Source organism: Nanorana parkeri, unplaced genomic scaffold (assembly GCF_000935625.1).
Source record: "Nanorana parkeri isolate BGI_ZX_2015 unplaced genomic scaffold, ASM93562v1 scaffold904, whole genome shotgun sequence".
In the NCBI taxonomy this organism is placed as follows: Eukaryota; Metazoa; Chordata; class Amphibia; order Anura; family Dicroglossidae; genus Nanorana; species Nanorana parkeri.
In genome coordinates, this window is record NW_017307172.1 from 661,244 (window position 1) to 685,924 (window position 24,681).

The window sequence follows — 24,681 nt, forward strand, 5'->3', positions numbered from 1 at the left end:
GTTTTGTTTCACCGACTTTTGGGTGAAACAGTTGTTGCCTCAGTGTATTGCTGGGTTTAACCCCTTCATGACTGAGGCCCTTTTTTTATTCCACATTTTAGGCCTGAAAATGACGTAAAAGACACCCCGGCTACATATCGGATGACCAAATTCTTCCGTTTGTCATGCTTTTTACCCTCTTGGCATTCTTTCCTCTTCTTTCTATTTTGACAAAAGCAAAGTCTGGATACCCGCAAGTTTTAAGGTGGGGATTCCCCTGCCTGGTGGTGTAGAGTCCTGATAACTCCCAGTTTGTGGTCTAGAGGGTGGTGGGAGTCAAATAGCAGGTACTGGTCCGTCTGTGTTGGTTTTTGGCAGACCTCTATTTTCAGCCTCTATGCCTCTTCTACTGTTACTAAACAGTCCAAGAAAGCCAGTTTGTTGTTTTGCATATCTTCACACGTTAACTTGATGTTATGATCCACTGAGTTGATGTGGTCAGTGAAAGCCTGCAACTTTTTTTATTGAATCTTAACCCAAGTGTCATCCACATATCTGAACCAATGACTGGGTTTAATTCCTTTGAAGGAGGTCAGGGCCTTGCTTTCTACTTCCTCCATGTACAGGTTCGCCACAATAGGTGAAACTGGCGATCCCATGGCACAGACATGTTTCTGCCTGTAGAACTAGTCCTTGTACTTGAAAAAGGTGGTACTCAGGCAAAGGTCCAATAAGGCACACACTTGATCTGGGTTAAGTTCTGTTCTGCTGCCTAGGGTGTTGTCTAGTAGCAACCGTTTTTCTCACTGTTCCAATTGCCACTGTGGTGGGTATGCAGATGAAGAGGGATGTGACATCATAGGACACCATTGTTTCTTCTCTGCCCAATATTCAGGTCTTGATTTTGGTTGTGAAATCCTGAGAGTTCTGTATGTGGTGTAGTGTATTTCGAACCAAAGGGGCAAGGACTCTGGCTAAATATTTTGCCACGTTATAAGTCACAGAGTTTATGCTGCTTACAATTGGCCTAAGAGGGGTTCTATCCTTATGTATCTTAGAATGTCCATATATAAACAGAGGATGCAGACATTTGGTCACCTTATCCTTAAGGGAACAAGCTTTTTCATCTGTGGTCTCATAACGGCACATTTTTTGGGACGGCATATACATTCATAACTTACTGTGTCCCGTGGTTTCTACAAGTATATATGAATACTGACTTCTGTATCTGCACTATTGGTCCTTTAGATATTGTTGTTTATGTGTGTATCAAAAAAGTGTTTCCATAAAATGCGTTAAAAAAAATGTTCCGTTAGACTTACCGGTAACAATATTTCTAGGAACCTTCCAGGACAGCAACCTGGGAGATGGTTGGTTCCACCTACTACAGGAAACACAATTAAAACAGTTTACTCCCCTTCCCCTCGTACCTCAGTTGAGATAAAAGTAGGCTACCACCACCAGTAAACGAGGGGACACACCGACAACAAAACAGTCCATATATTATTTCGGGTGGGAAGTAGGCTTGCTGTCCTGGAAGATTCCTAGAAGTACCATTACCGGTAAAGTCTAACGGAACATTTCCCTAATCATCTACCAGGACAGCAACCCGAGAGGATAAACGAGTACATAAAATACAAGTCTGCCTCTTTAGGGCGGGACAATTGCTTGAAGCACCTTTCTGCCAAAGGCCAGATCTTGCTGGGACAGGACTTCAGATCTGCAGTGATTGATGAGTGGCCTGCTTTGACCAGATAGCTGCCCTGCAGATCTGTTCCACCGATGGATGCCCCAGCCCTTTCTGCCCAGGAAGTGGACAATGACCTGGTTGAATGGGCTCTAACTGAAGGAGGTAACTCTTTCCCCTCAGATCTAACATCTAGAGTGTGAAATATCTCCCACTGATCCTTTGGATTATCACAAAATGATGGCAAGACAATTTCCTGAGACCTATGAAATTGGGATGATACTTTAGGAAGATACAGAGGATCTGGTCTCAAAATTACTCTGGGAGAACAGTTAAGTATGGATCTTTGATAAAACTTGAAGGTCTCCCATCCTTCTGGCTGATGTGATTGCTAAAAGAAAAACCAGCTTAACCAGTTGACATCCGCGGTGTTAAACACCGCATCCAGGCCATTTTTCAGTATTCAGCGCTGCGATACTTTGACTGACACATTTGTTAAGTGCCTCTGAGATAGGTTCAAATTGAGATTTGGTCAAACCAGTAAATAGCAAAGCTAAATCCCAGGGAGGAAATACCTTTGACCTGACAGGGCGAGAACGTTCCGTTGCCAACAAAAACCTTAACTAAATGCTCTTCAAGTAAATTACACTCCAAAAATACAGGAAAGGGCCAACATTTGTACCCTATGGATACTGAGGGCCAGTGGCGGAACTACCGCCGGTGCGGGCGCCCCGGGCCTCAGGCTCTGGGGGGGCCCAGCAAGTTGTCGGCCGCCGGATCGTTATCCAGCGCGCGGCGGGCCCCTGGTCTCTCCGCCGGGAGTGTCGGATCATCCGTTCATCTGACACTCCCGGCCAGATGGTTTTTTTTGGGGGGGAGGGGAAATCTTGCACCAGGGCCCTTTGTTCCTTAGCTCCGCCACTGCTGAGGGCTAATCATTTTTCAACCCCTTCTTGTAAAAAAACTTAAAACAATGGGTACTGATGGTGAAGCAACATTTCTATCTTTACACCAGCTAAAAAAAAATCTCCAGATTTTTCCATACATTTTTCTAGTAACTAATTTTCTACTACATAGTGTGTTGATTACCTTTTCTGAAACATCCCCTCCCCCTCAAGAGCCTCCTCTCAAAAGCGAGGCCGTCAAGCGTAAAAAATCCAGGTTCGGATGCAAGATTAGAAGATCCTTCCTTGTTGGAAGGGTTCATGGGGTCTGGATTGATCTTGCCATAAGTTCTTGGGCCAAAAAGGTGTTAACAGAATGAGAATTATTATTATTATTATACAGGATTTATGTAGCGCCAACAGTTTGTGCAGCGCTTTACAATATAGGGACGACATTACAATCACAATACAAATCAAGACAAGATGGTAAGGAGGGCCCTGCCCGAGGGCTTACAATCTAAAAGGGAGGGGGAAGTGATACATGATGCATGCTGATATTCTTAACTTCTGCAGAACCTGAGGAATCAGGACCAGAGGAGTGAACACTCTAGGCTGAAAATCCAGTCCTGTGCCAGCGCACCCACTCCCCTGGAGCGCTGTTCCCTGCTCAAAGAGAAGAAAAACTGAATCTTTCAGTTTTCCTTTGTGGTAAATAAATCTGTGGCTGACCCCACAACCGGACAATCTGCGCAAATACTTAGTGGATATAATTCCCATTCATTTTGTTGAAATGGGACTCTGGCTTAGGAAATCTGCAGTAACGTTGTTAATCCCGCTTATGTGAACTGCCGAGATGGAAAGCACTCTTGGTTCTGTCCACAGAAGGATTTCCTGGGCTATTTTCAACAGGGGTGGAGATGTGGTACCACCCTTATGATTCAGGTAGGCCACTGTTGTTGAATTGTCTGAAAATATTTGTAGATGTCGATTTTCCCAAACTACCTAAAATGCTACCAAAGTAGGGCGGCAACAACTAATCGTTTAAATTGATAAATCGGCAACTATTCTCATTATCGGTTAGTTGATTGGTTGGGGGAGGCAGAGAGCTGGAGAGAGCGAGAGAGAGAAAGAGAGAGATTTTTTGTTAATGCAACCAATCGATTAGTTGAATAATAGGGCAACTAATCGATTAAGAAAATAATTGTACCAAAGCTTCCCTTACTGCAGAAAGTTTCCTTACATTTGAGGATTCTTCTGGTCCCACCTCTGGGACCAGGACCCCTGTGCCTGAAGACGCTGAGCATGAGCCCCCCACCCCCACCCCAGGAGCTTGCGTCTGTGGTAATCCTTACCGGATCTACCCGACTCCATAGCCTGCCCTTTCTTAGTCTGTCTGGGGACAACCATCACTCCAGAAAAACGAACCTCCTCCGGAATCTGTAACCTGTTTTCCAGAGACTGCCTCTGTCTGTCCCACTGGGATAACAAACATCTGTAGGGGTCTCGTACGAAACTGGGCCCAATCCAGTGCTGGGATGGATGAGGTCATTATACCCAACAACCTCATGATATCCCTTATTGTCAAAAAATCTGCCTGGCTTACAGCTTGGGTCAGCTCCAGAATCTTGAGGATTTTTTTCTCTAAGAAAAATTCTCTGAGATACAGAATTAATTCTGTATCCCAAAAACACAATTGGCTGAGTTGGGATTAAAGGACTTTTCACAGTTCACTATCCACCACAGGAATTCTAACAGGTCCCGAACTTTATCAGACTTGCTAATACTTCTTCCTGTCAGTGGGCATAAATAAGGATGTTGTCTAGGTATGGAATCAGAAATGCACCCTGTTGGCGCAAAAAAGACACTGGCTCCGCCAAGATTTTCATGAAAATTCTTGGTACTGCTGACAGACCAAATGGGAGGGTTTGAAACTGCCAATGCAGTACTTCTTATACAGACACATTTTTAGGTTGATCTGGGATCTGCTCAGTAAATTATATGGCCTGCAGCAAGCAATCCATATCCTCTAAAGAAAAAAGATGCCTAGACAGGCGAGATTCAGTAGTTTCATCAATGGTTTTGCCCTCCTCCAGAGAACTTTTTGACCCAGAGAGTCAGAATCTGACTCAGCTCTTTCCAAAATGTCAGTGAAAGAAAATGGTTTCTGTTGTACCCCTGAAGTACTAGGAAGACTAGACCCTGTCAACATAGGTGCACTAGATGTGGATGACAACAAATCAGCCATGGCACTTTTAAATGATTGAACTGTAGTCACCATCTCCGTCTTCATACAATCTAGGAAACATTTCATAAGACTAGTAGATTCAGAGGCTAACAATTTCTGAAGGCATAAATCACAAAGTGACTTATAATAACCAGAGTGAAGCTTCAAATGGCAGCTGCCGCAGCTTTTCCTGGTTGGTTTATTAGCTGGGGCAGGCTGTGGAACAGAACATTGAGGAGACACTTTCTGAAGAATCGTGCATAGCAAAATAAAATCAGATAAGTGTACAATACCCCATTGCATATACCACAATGTGTCCCAAAAAGGCAGAAACAACCAGCCTCACTCACCCCTTTAGCCTTGGGGACAGTCACCGCTGGCTTCCTCCTCCATCGGGCAGCATTAGCGGCAGATATTTCCCCCACAGTCTGTCCTGGTATCTGGGCTCCACACACCTCCAGCAGCCTCCGACACACCAAACATCAGAGAGCACGCAGCTGAAGTGAGGCAATCGGCCGCGACCAGAAATGACGCCACACGTTCCAAGTTGAGGCATGGAATGCACCGGAAATACCCCTCAGCTCACTGCTCGCTCGAGATGCCACTTCAGCATGCCAGACGCTGCTCCAGAGCCATGCTACATGCTCCCCTGCATCAAGCAAGGGAAAGAAGGACGGGGCCAATAGCCTGGGGACCCAAGGAGTCATTCCTTTAGGGAAGGAACCAGATGCTGGCAGAAAAAAGGGGGGGAAACCCCTCCGCTCTACAGCAAGGCCAAAGGAATGAAAAGAACCCTTAACAGCAAAGCTGCACAGAGGAGGATCAGTGACCTCAAGGCCAAGCGGTAGGAAATAAAAGAACAAATGTGACGTGGTCCTGGACGGAAGGAAACAATCTAAACTGAGGTACGAGGGGAAGGAGAGGGGTTTTAACTGTTTTACTAATTGTGAACCCACTTGTGGAACCAATCCATCTCTCAGGTTGTGGCCCTGGAAGATGATTAGGGAAAAATGAAATACATAATTATTATTATTATTTTCTTTAAAGGTGGGAAAAGAAAAAAGTAATGTTCCGTTTTGGCCTCACAAATTCTGTAACTTCGGTTTAGAATTTTCATCTCGGTGTATCCCTAGTATTGTAAATTTTTGTGAGGAAGTGGTTTTAAGCACTTCCTTACTTGAAGATGCTGCTGGTGACTAAACACTTTGTGAATGATACAGAAGCAGCAGAAAACGTGTTTCTGGAATGAGAACTTTGTTAGGGGAAAAACTACCAACACTTTCATTAGAGCCCTTATCATTTAATTTCATTTTTTTAAATGTCTTTAGGGCACCTCTGGCATGCAAGGATGTTTTCCGTCATCCTTGTAGCATTTTGAAAACAATATTTGTTCTCACAGTATTTGCAAATTGTAGCTTTGCTTTTAGAAGAAATTGAACTGGGGAAATCTTGCCAGAAATGCAGTATTCTTGTCACTGCTGTAATCCACAAAAACTGTTTTCTTCCTTTCTGTGTAAAATACTAATCCCAACAGCCACCATGCAGTGGAGATGAACATAGTCAGACATAGTAGCAGTCCAGCCTGGGTAGCAACCATCCATAGATACAGCAGAGTAGTAAACATAACCACCCAGGGACAAGAGGTGTGTTATTCGTGGAACTGACAGGTGAAAATAAAGGGAAAAGACTGAAAAAAAGGAAACAAATGCAGCCACCACATCTAAGGACTGGTAAGATGCAATATTTCAATTTTTAAATTTAGATATGAGTTATAAGAATGAGTACACTACACAAAGTATTTTTCCAACCCACTACATACCCATCCTATAACCCATGCTGGCAAGAACAGCAGTTTAATAACTATTGGGCAGCACAGTGGCATAGTGGTTAGCACTTCTGCCTTGTATCCCGGCCAGATCTCGATCTACAAGGAGCTTGCATGTTCTCCCTGCACTTGCGTGTCTTTCTTCCGGGTACTCCAGTTTCCACCCACACTCCAAAGACATGCTGGTAGGTTAATTGGCTCCTGTCTAAATTGGCCCTTGTATGTATGTATCTATGTGAGATAGGGACCTTAGATTATAAGTTCCTTGAGGGCAGGGGCTGATGTGAAAATTGTCAGTGCTACATAAATACCAATAATAAATAAAAAGTTAGTTTTTGTGCCCTTTGCCAAAGAGTAGATGTCCCCTTAACAACAGCTGCATTTGGGTGACACCAGATGAAAGGAGCAACCAAAAACCTACTATATAAACTCTAAGATGTGACCTGTTGATTTAGGGACATATACTAAATATTTATTTTTGTACATAAAAGACATGTTTTCCTGACCTGAGCAACTTCTTCAAAATCTTCATGACGTTTTTGCAAGGCTCTTGCTCTGTGAAGGGATTTTCCAACACCAGTGTGCTTACTTAAAAATGCTTCACCATGATTTTCAATCCAATCCAACACCTATAAAAAAAAAATAATGTCAGGCAAAAATGTTTAAAACAGATTTTTAACAATAATTTATAATATGATCCGGTAATATGCTTTGTAGCCATTATTATAAGTAAAGCCAAAGTTTTTGTTTTGTTTTGGATAGTGTCCCATTGGGGGGATTTTCAACCACTTCTGTCCTGTAGACCCAACAAAAGTTTGCACTTTGACCATTCTCACTGGAAAAGGTGTGTCCCAACTGGTAGATTTATGATTAGCTCCCGTTCCAGCGACAACTCAACATTTTTACTTTACTTTCACCCGCATAAACAGAAGGTGAAATTACAGAGCATCTTTAAAAAAAAACAAATTAAAAGATGTTTTTTTTATGTTAGGCAATGTGAATGGGAACGTGTAACAATAATAAAGTAAGCGTTATCCTAATTTGGCTGCAAAAGTGGAAATAAATTTGAACCTTTCACTGCCGCCAATGTATGTTAGCAGCAGCAGGCCCCTGTAAGCAGACTGTTTACATGAGTAAAGCCACCTGTAAGCTTTTCTGTGAAAGTCATTTGGGCACCGCATGATCACTTCCACAGGCCAGTATACATGACCCCTAATGTCTCCTTAAAGAGGATCTGTCACTGCTGCTTATACAGTTGACCTAAAACCAAACAATGAGTTAATCGACAGCGCACTACCACTGAGACAAAATTTTTCAAGCATTAAACTGACAGCCGTGACCCCAGATACTCACAAAATGGTGGGTTCCCTTGCCATTTGGGCGCCAAATACTTCATCACAACCAAACTGTGCCTTTCCCCTTTCTTCCTAGTGTTCCGATTGCAGCCTGAATTACACTGCTGAGTGTGATCTGATTGATATAGGAGAGATCCTACAGGTCCTCCCCACCAAAGTGGACCTTGAAGCCAGATTGTGAACATGAAGGAAATCCCACTGCTGAGATATACAAGAAGGGCGACAAGATCTCTAATAGGCCTCTGACCACATGGAAAAGGAGGATTCAATTATGGCTGATCTAGTGGATAGATTGGAGGCAGTGGGCAGGCCCAGTCTGTTCACTCTTCCACCCTTTCCTCCCTGCACCCACACCTGGAAGATTTGAAGGATCGAAATTTTGTGGACTACCAGAAAACCTGTTTACAATGAGGGTAGCAATATTTAACAAGTTGCTGGGAAATCGGCCAGATACAGAGATGTTTAGAGCCAGTATCAAGATCCTGCTGAATCTCTCTAGAACTATCATCCAGAGGCGTGCACTCCTTCGTCCTCTTCTTGATCAATTGCAGAGCTCATACCCACCCGGTTGAGCCTCTGTCAAGACTTTACTTAGCCAAGGAGACTCTAAGAATGTATTTTTTCCTTAGGAGAGAAATGCGAGAACCCAAATTTGCATGTTGCTGAGTATAGTGACAGCCTGTGCTCATTAGCTCCACTGTAAGGGGGTTCCTGCTCTCAGGACCTTTTTTAACAGATTCTCCTGAAGAGTCTACCCTAGAGTGCAACATCAACCAGATATGCATGGCTTTCATTGTCCCCATAAAAGTTGTCCTTTCGTAGATTAGGACTATAATTTGGAAGTAGCTGCTATTACCATATCCCCATACTTCAGAGTAGAGCTGCAGCTAACGATTATTTTCAAAATCGATTAGTTAGCCGATTATTAAGTTCGGTTAATCGGATAAGAAATACATTTTAAAAATGGCTCCAGTGATGGGACTTCTAGTTTGTATTGAGATTGCAGTCCATCACAGGAGCAAGCTTGGAGCAGTGGAAGTAAAAAAGAAAAAAAATAGTGTGTGCAATATAGTGAAATGAAAAGTGTAAAATTATACAGCAATGAATGCAGAATGGCACCGGCTATAGAGGAATACAAAACCCAGCAATAGTACATTATACCGCGCAATGCAGAATACCACCAGCTATATAGGAGTAAACAAATCCCAGCAATACATTATACATACAGTGTACAATGTATTGCTGGGATTTGTAGTCCTCTATAGCTGATAGTATAATATACAGCACAATGTACCATCAGCTATAGAGAAATACAAATCCCAGCAATACATTATAGGGCACCATGTGTGGGAAGTGCAGGCTTACCTGAACAGTCTTCCAGCAACTTGTTTCTGAGATCGGGCCTGTCTATCGGCGGCTGTCATCCCCCTACACATGCTCCTCCTTACTTCTTCTCCCCGCGTCCCTGTGCCGATCGTGGATTTGGGCGGGCGGTGAGCGTGAGGCGAGGAGGAGGTGCAGAGCGTGGATGCGGGCAGGTCTGGCAGTGGCGAGCTTGAGGTGGGGAGGAGGTGTGGCGCGCAGCGTGTGCGAAGCCGTGAACAGGGCCAACCAATCAGAAGCCGATTAATCGATTATTGAAAAAGTTGACAACTTTTTCAATAATCGATTATAATCGATTATGTTGATTAGTTGTTGCAGCCCTACTTCAGAGCTCGAGCACTGAGTGAATGTCAGAAAGTGAGGTAAATACAATCAACTGAACGAGTAAATCCTGTGTTGTACCTAGGGAAATGCATGCTGAGAGTGAAGGGTCAGAGTTTAGCCCTGAATTATTACAGGTCTGGGTTAATCTTTTATGGATTATTCTTTAAAAGTTATGTTACAATAGCTTGCTTGTTTGGTTTATTCAGGGGTTCTTGTGACCTATGCTTGCATGGCGCAGAGTGGGGACAGAGGAAGAGGCTCACTGCTATGTCCCACAACACCCTCCTATAGTCTCACAATAACAGGATGTTTTCAGCCATATTTTTTAAGTGTACGTGGAGTTTTTCTCCTTTCCTAGAAAGCCCACTGTTTTGTCATTACTTCCTACCATTCCTGTTACAACTAGCTCATTTAAAATCCCGCTATACTCCTGGGACCCCCTAAATTCCTCCTGGTCTTCTACACACTTTCTCTGACTCCTATGTCTACTCCAACCCTTCTTGGGGCATCCTCATCAGGCTCCACACTAAAATCCACATCTTAGAGGCGACCCATTAAAAAAAAAGAAAGAAAAAAACATTAGCTAGTACTGCCTTAATAAATCTCACCATTCTTAGAGACGGTCTCAAACCGCTCAGTCTATACAAGGCAAAGTTGTAGCACACTTTTTATGAACATGGAGACATGTGCGGCAAGATTCTTGCCTGAGCTCTTAGATCCCAGCAGGAACTCTCATTTATTTCTAAAATTAACACTAGGCAGGGTACCTGGGTCTCCAAATCTGTGGATATCACGGAAGTGTTTTACGGGTTACTATTCATCCTTACAAAAGAAAAAACCATGGGGCTTTTAAGGTGTCACAACCGGATATATGGATTAAATAGACTACAAAAATATTCTTACCCAATATTCTATTATAATATTCTAACCCAAAAGGCAGATTCTCGACCCAACACAGCGCCCCCCCCCTGGATCCCACATGCACATCATAAAATCGTATCCATTTCCAAAATACACTTTAATCAATATCCATATTTCATTGTAATTTGTAATGATGATTGAATGTGCAGTGGGTCCAGCCTTCGACGAGTTTCGCCACCGGCTTCTTCCGGAAGGGATCACTAATAGCAAGAACAATTTTGCCTGGTAAGTGGTAGTGGATCAACCCACCAATCGCCCTCAAGTCCGAAGAGGCAGGGAGAGAAAGAGGGACACAGAGGGATACCCAAAATAGAGGAATCGAACAGCCCTCAGTATCCACCTGTTTTAATATTCAGTGGAATTGGTTCAACAATACCATGACCTTTTCTGCCAAGGGCTTCACCTATTGTATACCCCATCTTCTGAAGTAAAGCAAAAAACATTTGTTTTCATTGCCAAGAGCCTCATTCAGAACTGTGTCTCTTCTCTCTTTTTCTACCTCCTTCAAGCTTTTCTGTCTGTTCTTTATGTTACTTTCCTTTTGTCTTTCTTCTTTCTCATAGGATGCCTTGACACTTCTTGGAACAGGTATTCCTGGACGAACATCTTTTGAGGAGTTGATAAAGTTATCCGACATGTAATCATCCTCCTCATCTTCCACAACATTACTTATTTCCTCTATATCCTTTTATTTTTTATTTTTTTAGAACTGCCAGCAACAGGAACTGAGCTATTCAGGGTTACACTGGTCCGGTGTTCTGTCACAAAAGCTAAGCTATCAGATTTGCCAAATTCGTCACTTCCCTCACGTCACTACTTTTCATCCTTATACAATTTACACCCGCATATCCCTTGCACACAATGATTTACTTTACCAAACATACCAAGGATAGTGCATCGACGATCCATCCTACCACCAGCAGAAAGTTGCATGCCCAAGTTGTGAAAACAAGGAGACGCTCCCTCCACACAAATGTGGTTTAGCAAGGTTATAACATCAAATGCATGGATGACCTAGTATCCTAAAGCAGGGGTATGCATGAAAACCCCCCGCCTTCCTTTACCTTTTCCCTTCCATTTTCCCCCCACATGTCCCCAGGTAACTTGACCATTTTGCCCATATATTTAATGGTCCTCCAGGAGAAGAGTAGTTATATTGATCATTCAGTGCTACAAATAACTTAGTGCGTCAGAAATGACAATGGGACTTCTGGTTCCGGCGCCTGCAGAGTAAGTCGCATATGTGAGGAGCTCCAGACAACTGGGACTACAAACCTGCATTTTAGATCGGCCAGAGCACGCCACCGAGCTACCATACATGGCACTATCCCCCCATCACCTTGCTTCCCAAGATGGGCAAGTTTGTTGATCGATCCAGAGGCCAACCGCAATATCGTACTGGGAAAAAAGGCGCGCGCAACTTGGCTGATGCCATGGATGCCTCTCAACCTGCCTCCCCGCCTGACTCGGACGCCGACTCTATCTTGGATGTTGAAACGTCTAACGACCCTGCTAAAACGGCTGCACCAGTGGCTAAACTGTTAAAACCCACTATACAAACTGCAGTGGATTCAGCGGCCTTTAAAAGGTATACAGTCCTTGCGTCACAATCTTTTGGCTCAGACACACGGCCTCGCGGAGGCAGAAGAATGAATAATTCTCGTTGAAGACGAATTAGCGGCTGCTAATATGACCTGGAGAATCGGTCCAGGAGAAATAATCTGTGTATAGTGGGCCTACCAGAATCCTACCAGCCTGCGGATCTACAACTGCTATGCTCACACCTTCACCCGGAAGTCTTGGGTCTTACCCGTGACTGCATAGTGGAAAGAGCACTTCGCCTGGGTTTGCAACAAAAATCTACTCGCCCTCACCCTGTGATCGTGAAATATCTATCTTATGTCGATAAGACGGATATCCTCTGGCCATACCGTAACGCTTCGAATTTTCGTTTGCAAGGCCACGCCATCCTGCTCTTTGCTGAGTATTAAGGCGGAAGTGAGCCACAAGCGTAGGGCTTTCGCAGAGGTATGCAAGTTTTCATTGAGGTTACCTATCTGTCCCGTACCTTATCCTGGATATTCTCGACCATTGTTCCTAGATGCTATACCATTCGCTAGCCTGAGAACTCCGCCTAGTATATGCCCTGGGGTTTGTCTATTGCAGCTGTATGTTTGTTTCTGGAGAGCTCTGTGCACGGATACCATACCCCACAATCCCATCTCCTTCTTTATGGCTAGGTCTTCTACTATTAATGTTGTTACATGTAAAAGGCCTGTGTTCTACTCAGAAACGCACCAGAATAGCATGGCACCTTGCTAAGTTGAAAACCCATATTGCCCTTCTACAAGAAACCCATCTTCGACAGGCAGATCTGTCACCTATGTAAATTTTGGGTTGGGGAGGTTACTGGCTCTCTTGATAGGACGGAAGGCAGGGGTGGTTATTCTGCTGCACAGAGCTCTCTCGTATAACAAGATATCTACCGACAGAGATACAGAGGGCCGTTTGCTGAAGATTCATATGATTATTGAGGGTGAAGAATATGTAATTTATGTGTATGAACCGAATTTCTCCACCCAGTGATTTTTTTCACTCCCTTTCCTCGTGGATATTAAGCGATGCAGTTGCTAATAAAATAATTGGGGGACATATGAATTCGGTACTGAGGGTGAGGATGGAGCTAACTCTAAACCATCGGCTAGATGCTTAGCTCAACCACCGCCCTAACAACTTGCCCAACTCCAATCTGATCTCAATATATTTGATGTCTGGAGGTTGCACAACCTGGAAGGTAGGGAATACACTTATTGCTCACCAGTACATGCATCTCTCTCCCGCTTGGATTACATTTTCTGCTCCCAACCATTGCCCAAAAGGCTCTTATCCATGATCTGATATATATATCTATATCTGATATATTGCGCTGCGCAAACTGTTGGCGCTATATAAATCCTGTATGATAATAATAACTGATCATGCCCCTGTTGCTGTACATTTGCGCAAACGTCTCCCTAGAGGGGATGCATGCATATGGCGATTCCCCTCCCATCTTCTGGAAGATGCTCACTTTCGAGAAGCCATATCGGCTGCATGGCAGGACTATGATGCCACCAATAACACCCCGGACATCGCCCCTATACTATTTTGGGAAGCTGGCAAAGCCTTTGTACGGGGTAAGATAATTGCCTATGTTGGTGCCAAACGAAAGCAGACGATCGTACTCCATTCCAAAGCTAGTTCAACTTTAAGCCAGGCTTACTCTGCCTTTAAAGCTAATCCTACACGATAATACATGGCTCTCTGGACTAAGGCCAAAGGGGAATATAAAGTCCTGCTACACCGCTATGATCACTATACTAAATCTATGTGGGAGCTGAAGTTCCATAAATATGGAAACAAATGTGGTAAATTACTCTCCAACTTAGTTAAACCATGTCAATATCTCCTCTTGATCCAATGTTTAAAACCGCCTCAGTGACAAAGTCACTGATCCTAAACTAATGAGCCCTCTTACAATCGCTGTATACATCCCAAATCGTGCCAGTGGATCACTCTACATTCCCCTTCGATACCGTCCCCCTCCCTACCCTCTCGGAATCCCAATTAAAGAACCAGAAGGTTTGGAGAGGTGGGGGAAAGGTTTGGAACAAATGAGCACAAAGGAAGAGACTGTAATATGAAATGGAGCGGCTTAAAGGATTGTTGGGAGGTGTGATTGTTATTGCATTGGCCAGAAATGAAATTATGGAAAGTATAAAAGAAAAGAAAAGAAAAAGAAATTAAATTATAAAATGATAGATGGGGAAAGTTGAAGAACAAGTTAAAAACATCTCAAGCGGCAAACGGTGGTGGTACCTAAGATGGGTATTGAAGGGAATTCTCACGTGTGCGCAAGAGTGAGCAGTAACGGGATTAGTAACAGAGTTCCTCCAGCAAGGATGGAGCCACAAAAGGTTATCAATAGCAATTTGAGAATTCAAGTAGGCCTCTACTGAAACCCACAAAGGAACATCTTGCGTCGCTTGCCACATGACCAGTTGACCCACCTGGGCTGCAGCGTAATACTTTGCGATATGGGGCAGTCCCAAGCCACCCGAGGCCTGAGGTCTCCGTTGGTGCCAAAACGCAGAGATCTGAGACTGCAGGATCCTTAATCTGTGACTCGGGATAGCCACTGGTAAGACTCTAGCAAAGTACAAACATTTCGGAAGGAAGGAGCATGGCCTTAGTCCAGGAGCTCTGCCCTAGCACTTTCACCTCCCAGCACAGCCTCTCCGGTCCTGTGTCCCCCCTGTAACGGACCTCGCGGGCTTCGTGACAGTCGCAGGCATGTCCCACTAACGCAAGGACCACCGGCGACCACGTAAACTCACAGAATTCTTCAGTTCCTCCGTTCAGCGGGGACAAGATGGCAGGCGCGACTCCGCCCGGCTCAGCACGGATCTCACACTGCCCCAGGACATCATGGCTCCCTCCCGCGGTGTCGACAGCATCGTCAAGCTCCTCTCTATCTCCCGCCCACAACTAGGACATCTCCCCGGCCGCTTTTCATGATGCCAGCCCAGCAAAAACAAAACTAGAGGTAAAGGTGAGCCATCTTAACTCCTCTGCTGATGATACCAGGGAGCTGAGTGCATCCATCAATAGTTTTCCTACATGTGACCAGCCAATTCTTGATACCACGCTAAAAGATGTGGGGAACGGGGTGGACCATATAGAAAATAAGATGGGAGGATTTGAGTCTACCATAAATGAAATCATTGATTCTCATGATCATGTTTCTGATGAGGTCTGTGGTTAAAATCTAAAGTGACGGACCTGGAAGACCGTTCTCGTTGCAACGTCAAGATAAGGGGAATTTCTGAGACAATCTCCCAACATCAATTGCCTACCTATGTGCGAGAACTGCTAACTACATTGCTTCCGGATGTTCCTGCTCTTGATTGACAGAACTCATCGCTTGCCGAAGTCCACCTTTTTGCCCGATCATGTTCCCAGGGACACCATTTTCCAATCAATTTCGTTCACGTCAAGGAACGCCTCATGGCTATGGGTTCCATTATCTGCTCTCCCGGGCCGCTATTTGGGTCTACAGTTCTACCCTGATCTGTCTCAACATACCCTGAATCTTCTCAGAAACCTAGCACCCATCACTAGAGCACTGCAGAAACACAATATCTCCTATAGATGGGGCTATCCTACTAAAATTCTTCTTACCAACAAAGGTTCAGTCCACACGATCTCCTTTCTGGACGAGGGAGTGAAAATTCTTCGTCTTTGAAACATTTCGCCTGAAGATCCGCCCCTGAAACCTTGGCGATGCTCAAAACCCAATGGTATTCGTGTCACTTGACATGCCTGGGAGGTATTGCTTGCCTTCATATAATTGTATTTCTCTCCTGTCATTGAGAGGTGAAGTGCTTGACACTGCCGATTCTTGTTCTCTATTTTTTCTTAATGCCCCAGTTATTTACTGCCTACTGTTTGTGATCCTACTACAATTATCTGAGTTTAATCATTTGTTTCTGTTATTACTATGGTTTTCTTAGTTGTTTACTGCCAAATTTGCCTATTCATGCTATTGCAATCCGGATACCCCTCTTCAACCTTGCTCTGCTGTACTCCACAGGAGACGCGCCTCAATACATTTCTCCACTCATTCACAATGGTCCCATGGATGAATCACATCTATGTCATAGAACTATTCCATATCTCAAAATATACCCCTCTAAATGGCCTTGAAAATTCTGTCCCTGAACGCCAAGGGCCTTAACCACACGGCCAAGCGCTCCTTGACATGGAGGGAAGCTTTAAAAACGCATTCAGACATATTGTGCATTCAGGAAACACATATCGGTGAGGGCTATACCCCTCGCTGCACTCACAAAGCCTTCCCTCATGTTTACCGATCTACTATGCCTGGAAAGAAAAAGAGGGGTGACATGATTGCCATTCGTAACTCTGTCTTCTTCATTCCCAAGACGTCCGTGGTGGACCCAATTGGTTGTTATATTTTCTCTGTGGGCCTGGTCGATAATGTTATGTACACATTAGTGAATGTATACGTGCCTAACACACCAACTGCGCTTCTTAAATAGACTCATTGACAAGGTGGCAAAAGTCCAACAAGGCTATATAATTTATTGTGGAGATTTCAACATGGTTGTCGATTCCCGCCGTGGACTGTACTAACCCACGCGCTTGATCTTCCTCCACCTCCCTCTACCCCAGGGGTCTCAAAGTGCCCTACACACATAGACCACAGTAATGAAACATGAAAATGAACTAGGATCACACTAATCCAGAGCGTTATTATTCTCAGGCCGCCGCTTGAGTGCCCCACTCAAACAGTGGCCATATTGAGTGGGGCACCTGAGATCAATAACACGCTGGATTAGTGTGATCCTAGTTCATTTTCAGACTTCATTGCTCTGGTGTATGTGTATTGGGCAATGCCGCGTCTGGCGTTTGTGAAGAAGAGCTTTCTTGGCCAAACCTCTTAGTTCTAACTAAACAGGAAGTCAGGCAGTTGGAGAACTCGATAAGTTGGAACTTTAGATAGAACACCGGCCGAATGATGTGCCTCCTCCCGGCACAGATGAAAGCAGGTGAGGGGGCTTGGAAGGAAAGGAGGGAGGGGGGCTTTATTAATATGTGCGCTGGGGCTTGGGGAGGGAAGTATATTATGTGTGCTGGGGGGGCTTGGGAAGGAGGGGATAATCCTGCAGCAGGAATCCCTAATCTGGCGTTTACATGCAGCAACTGTCACCCATTCAAGTTAATGATCAGGTGACAGTCGCTGCATGTAAACGTCTACATCCCGCATGTAATTGTATGTGATATGATTACATGCATTTAAAAAAACAATCACTATCCCTGGATACACAATTGTGTACCCAGGGATAGTGACAGATTCCTAACTGCATGTAATCCTTTCACATATAATTACATGTGGTGTGCAGGCGTTTACATGCAGCAGCTGTCACCCGATCAATAATTTGAATGGGTGACAGTTGCCGCTTGTAACATATGCAGACATTAACACTGGTACCGTATATAATAGCGACCCCACGTGACTAAAAAAATGTGTCCAGTGGCCCCCGACTAAACTGAGTTTGAGACCCCTGCTCTACCCATTTCTAGCGAGAGAAAATCTCTATGATGTTTGGCGCCGTCACTGTGCCAACGAGAAGGATTTCACCTTCCCAGACCTCTGTAGACAATTCAATCTTCCCCTGAATTATGAATTCCCCTGAATACTGAATTATTCCATTACTTACAAATTCGCCATCTTCTGGGGGCCATCAAACTAGTTTACTAAATCTCTCCCATTCCATAAGTGGGAGACGGACCTACTTTTTCACTACTCTTCAGCCCAATGGACTAATGCTTTCAAAACAACCCTCTTGGCTACTAAATGCGTAATTCTTTGAGAATGGACGCTGAAGATTACACTAAGGTGGTACCTAACTCTGTACAGACTAGCGACATATTACAAGGAGCGTTCTGCTTTGTGCTGGAGAGCATGTGGAACAGTGGGCAACCTCCTGCACACTTTTTGGAACTGCCCTCTCCTCCAGAAGTTCTGGGTGGCAGTCTTTAGACTTCTTAGTGACATCACCTTCACCAAAGTTGTCCCTGCCCCCGACCTAGCCATTCTGGGTCATAGTTACATAGTTAGTCAGGTTGAAAAAAGACACAAGTCCATCGAGTTCAACCTATAGAGAAAAAAAATATGTTTTTAACTTTTTTCCACCTAGATATAGAATTGTGATCACTCACATCTTATTGGCAGCCCGCCTCCTTATTGCCAGAAATTGAAAAATGCTAGACGCTCCTGCCATTACCCACCTTGTCCATCTAATACAACTCCACTACAACTTTGAGAGGATTTTGGCCTTTCACAATGATAAGCTTAAACAGTTTGATAACCTCTGGAAACCCTGAACCGTCTGGTTCTCCTCATTTGCTAACAGCAGCACATAGTCAATACAATATATTACAATGATCCCTCCTTAATACAACCTTGTACCTCGGGGGATCTGCTCTATTCTCTATTGACGATACAGGGGGACGATCTTTAAATTACAATTTTTTTTTCTTGGGCCTTGAAATTTTCTATATTATGTTTTATTCTTTCTATCTTGTGTTATTTATATATGCTAGGATGATCTCTAACGAGGTCTTGCATCTAATGATCCGATGTAAACCGATTTACTCACATTGTTTATACATTCATCTTTGAATCTAAGCCGCTGATTGTATGATTTTACGTTTTGTAATTATTTAAATATTTAATAACACTTTCTGGTTAAAAAACAAAAATTTCGGAAGGAGAGACATTTTTACTGCAGATATCTGCCCCAGCCATGAAATATTATAAGGATCCCAGGAGGTCAAGAGATTGCGTAACTTTTTAAAGAGTTGGGGAAAGTTAGTCTGAAACAAGGAATCATAAGAGGAAGTGAGCATAATCCCCAATTAAGGGATTTTATGGGGGGCCCAAGAAAAGGGGGGAAAAGACCTGCAAGGTAACTAGTTCACTCGATTAAGGAGACGTTAGGGGCTCTGACTGGTGGCCTGCATAACGGACCCTAACCATCGCATGAGAATAAAGCGCCGCCACCCACTCCCGAAAATGTAGGCCAAAACCCCATCTGTCTAGCATTGCGAAAAGAAAATCCCATGATAAAGAGTCAAACGCCTTCCGGATATCCGGCGAACGGGATTTAGCAATGTGCAAAAGAAGGGACATACACCGAATGTTATCTCCAGCCTGTCGACGGGGGATGAAACCCACTTGTCACCTCCAATTAAGGAGCTCATGCTAGGATTAAGGCGAAAAGCCAAAATCTTGGCCAGCAACTTGATTGTATTTATTAAGGAGATGGGGCGAAAATTAGACCACAATGTTTGGTCAGCACCAGGTTTGGGTAACATGCATATGGATGCCAAGAGTCCCGGGAAAAATCAAATCCCCTGCACACCGCATTAAACATGTCAGCCAAATGTGGTTCCCTAAATTTCTTGTAGTAGCAAGCTGTGAAACCATCAAGACCCAGTTTCTTGGACACCTTCAAAAATGTGACCACCTCAGCTACTTCTTATACAGTGATCCCAGAATCAAGCCCCTCACGGGCGAGGTGGGAATAGACAGCTTAGCTAGAAAAACCTGCATTGCGGATGGGTCCCTGGGTGGTGGCTTAGAGTACAAGGTAGCCAGATAGGAGCGAAAGATATGAAGAATAGACACAGGGTTTGAGGTAAGGGAACCATTATTACACTTGAGCCGATAGGGCGCATAAGATCGGTCAGGGGTACGAAGGCGGTTAGCTAAAAGCAAATCCGGTTTATCACATTTATCGCATTCCGCAACATGGGTCATACAGAGGTTCAAATCTGTACATACATCAAAAAGGCGGGTCCTGTTGGAAGGGGAAGAAGAGGATTTGAAAGCATCTCAGGCTAGCAGGTAGGACGACGTCTCCAACTCCTTGATGTTAGATTCCCATTTCTTGGGTGTCTGAACAGCTTTCTGTAGAAGTATACCCCTAAGGATGGCTTTATGGGCCTCCCACAGAGTGATCGGGATGCTAAGGGAAGGGAATCTGAGCATCCAGGATATTCCTGATGGCCTAGATGTGAAAGAGTGCAGGGTGATTATAGTGGTCGGACCAGGTAGTGGGTAAAATGCGAGCCGAGGGAAGGGCAGTATGAAAAATAAAGACATGGTAAATGTGAGAGAAAGAATTGTGGGAGGAAGAATAGAAGTGTCCACCAAGTGGTACTGGACCAACAGGTCACGGAATGATTTAGCATTTAACATATCCACACAGAAAACCCTCATAGGCACCATAAACCACCTGTAGGAGATGACGAAATAAGAGGATGGTTTAAGAGGAAAGACCCCTCTCATTCGGTGTCTCCACTTGACCTTTTTTCTTTTTTTATATATTGTTTGTTATTTTACTTAGAAGGTTGTTCTATATTGGTTTGTCATATGGTGTGCCATATGGCTTACACTCACAAATTTATAAGCGGGACAGAAGACTCCACCACAAGTTTACACTTAACTGGTTTAAACACTAGTAATAAAAAAACTACTTTTTTCCTCCTAAGGATTGGGGGAAACAACACTCAGTCACACCTTTCTATCTAATAGCCTTTATTAACACAAGAGATTATTTGCACAGTAAGAGCTCACACAGGCTTTTTTCGGAAATCATTTATTTATAGAAGGAATCACTGTATCAAATTTAATTCATTAATCAACAATGTAAGAGAATATATGCAATAGCTCACGGTCACATATTAATAAAGGATACATATTTATTTTCAATTATTTCACCTATTTCTTTATTTCACATACCAAGCGCAGCATATCTTAGATTTCCCCAATAGTGCCTTATGCTTCATACCAAAAACAGAGTAGGTAAAGCCACAAAAAAGAAAAAAGTACTGTATATAATTACTAGATTGGTGGCTGCATAAGTTTTGTGAGGGAGGGGGGTTTAGGCGGTTTTCACCTGGTAATCCTGTGAACACCACACTTTGTCCCAGGAGGATTATGCTCACTCACTATACTCTCCTAATTTGGACTACAAACATATCTTCCTTTCTTCACCTCCATTACATAGGGACTGGAGTACATACAGTTTGTAAAACAACATGGTTTGTGATTTCAGCTATATTTACAGGAGGTTACAATGACACTGAAATTCTGACAAGATCAACAGGTATTTTCTGTACTCGCCAAAAATGTTCTTAGCCTGAAAATTGAAAACAAATGCAGCTACCACATCGAAGGACTGGTACTCTAAAATATATTACATTGTTGTTCTTTGGATTAGATATCATTTGAGAAATCCACTGGGAAATATTGAGTCCAAAGCCACCATACCGCAACGGGAGCCTTCCAGAATGACTAACAAATCTGTCTTCCTTATAGAAGCAGTAAAATAAAATAAATTCCAAAAGTCCTGAGCACACACACAAGGAACCATTCACTAGTAGATGAAAGTAAAGAAATGCTTCAAATTGATTATAAGTGCAAAATGCCAGGGTAGACCACTTCGACTGGCAAATATTGCATTAAAGGGGCCTTATAGACCGTGCTGATTACGGGTGGGAAAAAAAACCCGCTACTACTACAAAAGGGGACTAGATGTTTTCTGATCCTCACTTGCAGAGCGAGATGGGTCACCATCTAAACCCACCTGGGTCTGGGGCATTTGGAGATTAGAGCCATTTAAGGACATGGGTATAGGCAGAAGATGTTTGGTTGGCTTGTGTTCAGTATCCACTAAACAAAATCCGTCATAGCCAAATTAAAGCATTCAAGGGTTAGAGAAGAAAAGGGAACCCCTGGGGGAAAAAAACTGAGGGGGAGCCACAAGTGGTAGCGAAAACCAGATCAGTTGTCACAGATCGATGCCACTTGTGCATGACAAAAAAGGATTCAGTTTTACAAAGGTGAAAGGGGAACAACTGGTCCTCGTTAGTGTTAACATAATTCAACACATCAGTAGTCACTTGCACGGTAAAATATGACCCGCAAAAGGCACCGCCAAAAAAACACTAGGTGGTAAATTGGCACATCAGCAAGTTTAAAGTACTCAACATTTTAAGCTACCCACTAAACCAGTGGTACTGTTGTGGATGTGACAAACATCTAGCTCCCTGCCAATGTGAATGTCACATGCCTTAAAGGGAGCCTGAGATGACAAAGGCGGCCCCTTGTTGCTTTAGTCCACACACCCCTAGAGAGTGGAACAGGTGCATAAGGACAAGGAGTGGCATGGGTGCTGGTAAGAGATGTAGGTTCTGAAGAAGCTGAGTGCAGGTTGCAGAGGTCTAGCAGGATGCAGTTGCAGAACGCAGGATCCAATAAGCAGAGTGGAGACAAACCGGGTCAGCAACAATCTGGCAGCATGGTACCGAATCAACAGACAGGATGTGGTCAGAGGCAGGTCGGGTTGCTAACTTGCAGGCAGCATGGTACCAGGTGAAAGTAGTCCAGAACAAGCCAAGGTCAGGTAAATCAGAGCAGATGCCAGAGGTCAAGCCGGGTCAGTAACGGGTGGTCAGATCAGGAATGTAAGTAGAAACGTAGAAACAGGATACAGCTGAACATCAGTCAGCACAGAGGTCAGAGCATCTCAGACATAAATAGCCCATTTGGCACCATCATTATTATTATACAGGATTTGTATAGCACCAACAGTTTGCGCAGCGCTTTACAATATAAGGAAGACATTACAATACAAATCAAGACAAGATGGTAAGGAGGGCCCTGCCCGTGAGGGCTTACAATCTAAAAGGGAGGGGCAAGTGGTACACGAGGAGGTAGCTGTGTGGGGATGGACTTTTTGAGAACGTGATGGTTGAGTGGTTAAAGGTGGGATAGGCTTCCCTGAAGAGATGAGTCTTTAGGGATCGCCTAAAGCAGTCAAGAGTGGGAGATAAACTGACAGGTTGGGGTTAAGAGTTGCAGAGGATGGGAGAGACTCTAGGAGAAGTCCTGGAGGCAAGCATGGGAAGAGCTGACGAGGGAGCTGGAAAGCAGGAGGTGTTTGGAAAAGCGGAGGAGATGGTTATGGTGATACTTTGAGACAAGGTTTGAGATATAGCCGAATGCAGAGTTGTGGATAGCTTTGTAAGTTGTTTCATTGGTGAGGAAGGTGTATATTTTGGACATGTTACGAAGGTGAAGGTGGCAGGATTTGGATTGAGATTGGATGTGGGGCAGAAAGAGGATGTCCGAGTCCAGGATGACAACTAGCACCTTGGCATGGGGGGAGGGATGGATAGTTGTGTTATCAATCTCAAAAGAGAAACGTTGGGGGAAGGTGCACAGGCAGGGGAAAATATCATGAGCTCAGTTTTTGAAAGACTGAGTTATAAAGGGTTATTAAACCCTCCGTTTTTTTTGCATATATCTACTGCTAGCAAGCTTCCGAAGAAGATCGGATTAAGAGACATAATTTAAGGTAAGTGCTTACACTAACATTGGGGAGAGGGAAAAATATATACTTTAATGTCACTTTAAGAAATGTTGACATCCAGATATGTTAGTTAGTGGATTAGTGACATGGGGCACTTTGGGATGAGCTGTGGAGTAGAAAGATATATTTGAGCGTCATCGGAATAGAGATGGCTTTGAAAGCCATGTGAGATTATATACTGACCAAGAAAGGTGGTGTAGATAGAAAAAAGAAGGGGTCCAAGGACAGAGACTTGGGGGACCCATACAGAAAGAGGAAGAGGAGGTGTTAGATTTGTTGGTGACACTAAAGGTGTGCTTAGCTAGTAGGAGGAGAACCATGAGAGAGCAGAGTCTTGTAGGCCAAGTGAGTGGATTTTTTTTGAGGAGGAGCAGGTGGACAACAGTGTCAAAAGCAGCAGAAAGGTCTAATAGTAAGAGTAAGGAGCAGTGGCCGTTGTTTTTAGCAGTTAGTTAAGTCATTAGTGAGTTTTAGGAGGGTGGTTGGGGCAATATGGGGCAAAAGCCGGACTGTAATGGGTCCAGGCGGTTATTAGCAAGGTGGAGGCTCAGGCGGTTGTAGATAAGGGGTTCTAGTAGTTTGGAGGTGAATGGGAGTAGGGAGATATTTAAATTCTTTATTTATACATTAACATTTTTCAGTATAAACAACAAAAAAATAAAAAAATACAGAACAAGGTACTGAGAGCATAGATTGACATTATCAGCCGAGATACATCAAGATCAGTGTTTCACATCAGATGAATCTGTGAAAGACGTGACAGCGACTATGATACATAGTAGACAGGATGTAGGTACCCTGGGTGGGTCAATCATGTATCGCATAAGTCATGTCACGTACTTAAAAAAAAAGAATTAAAAAAATAAATAAAATAAAAATCGGTAGATATATACAATAATTAATCGGTTGTAAAATGGTAAGTGAATTTGTTCTAATCAATGATGGGCAGTCCAATGTGAATCACCCAAGGGATCTTCCAGTAACAGGGAGGGAGAGACCAAAAGAGAATAAAAGAAAAGAGAAGGATAAAAGAAGAAAAAAAAGGAGAGCAAAAAAAAAAAGGAGGGGGGCAGATCCGGAATGAGAGAGAGT

General features: G+C 43.7%; 1 protein-coding gene across 1 annotated transcript in view; it reads right to left on the bottom strand.

The window, feature by feature from the left end:
• LOC108794847 (triple functional domain protein-like) overlaps positions 1-24,681 on the bottom strand; it is a 660,684-nt gene that overhangs the window by 611,737 nt on the left and 24,266 nt on the right. The window contains exon 3 of the mRNA XM_018565963.1: positions 7,106-7,228. Within this exon, the coding sequence (XP_018421465.1) occupies positions 7,106-7,228 (123 nt within the window). The remainder of the gene's footprint in view (positions 1-7,105; positions 7,229-24,681) is intronic.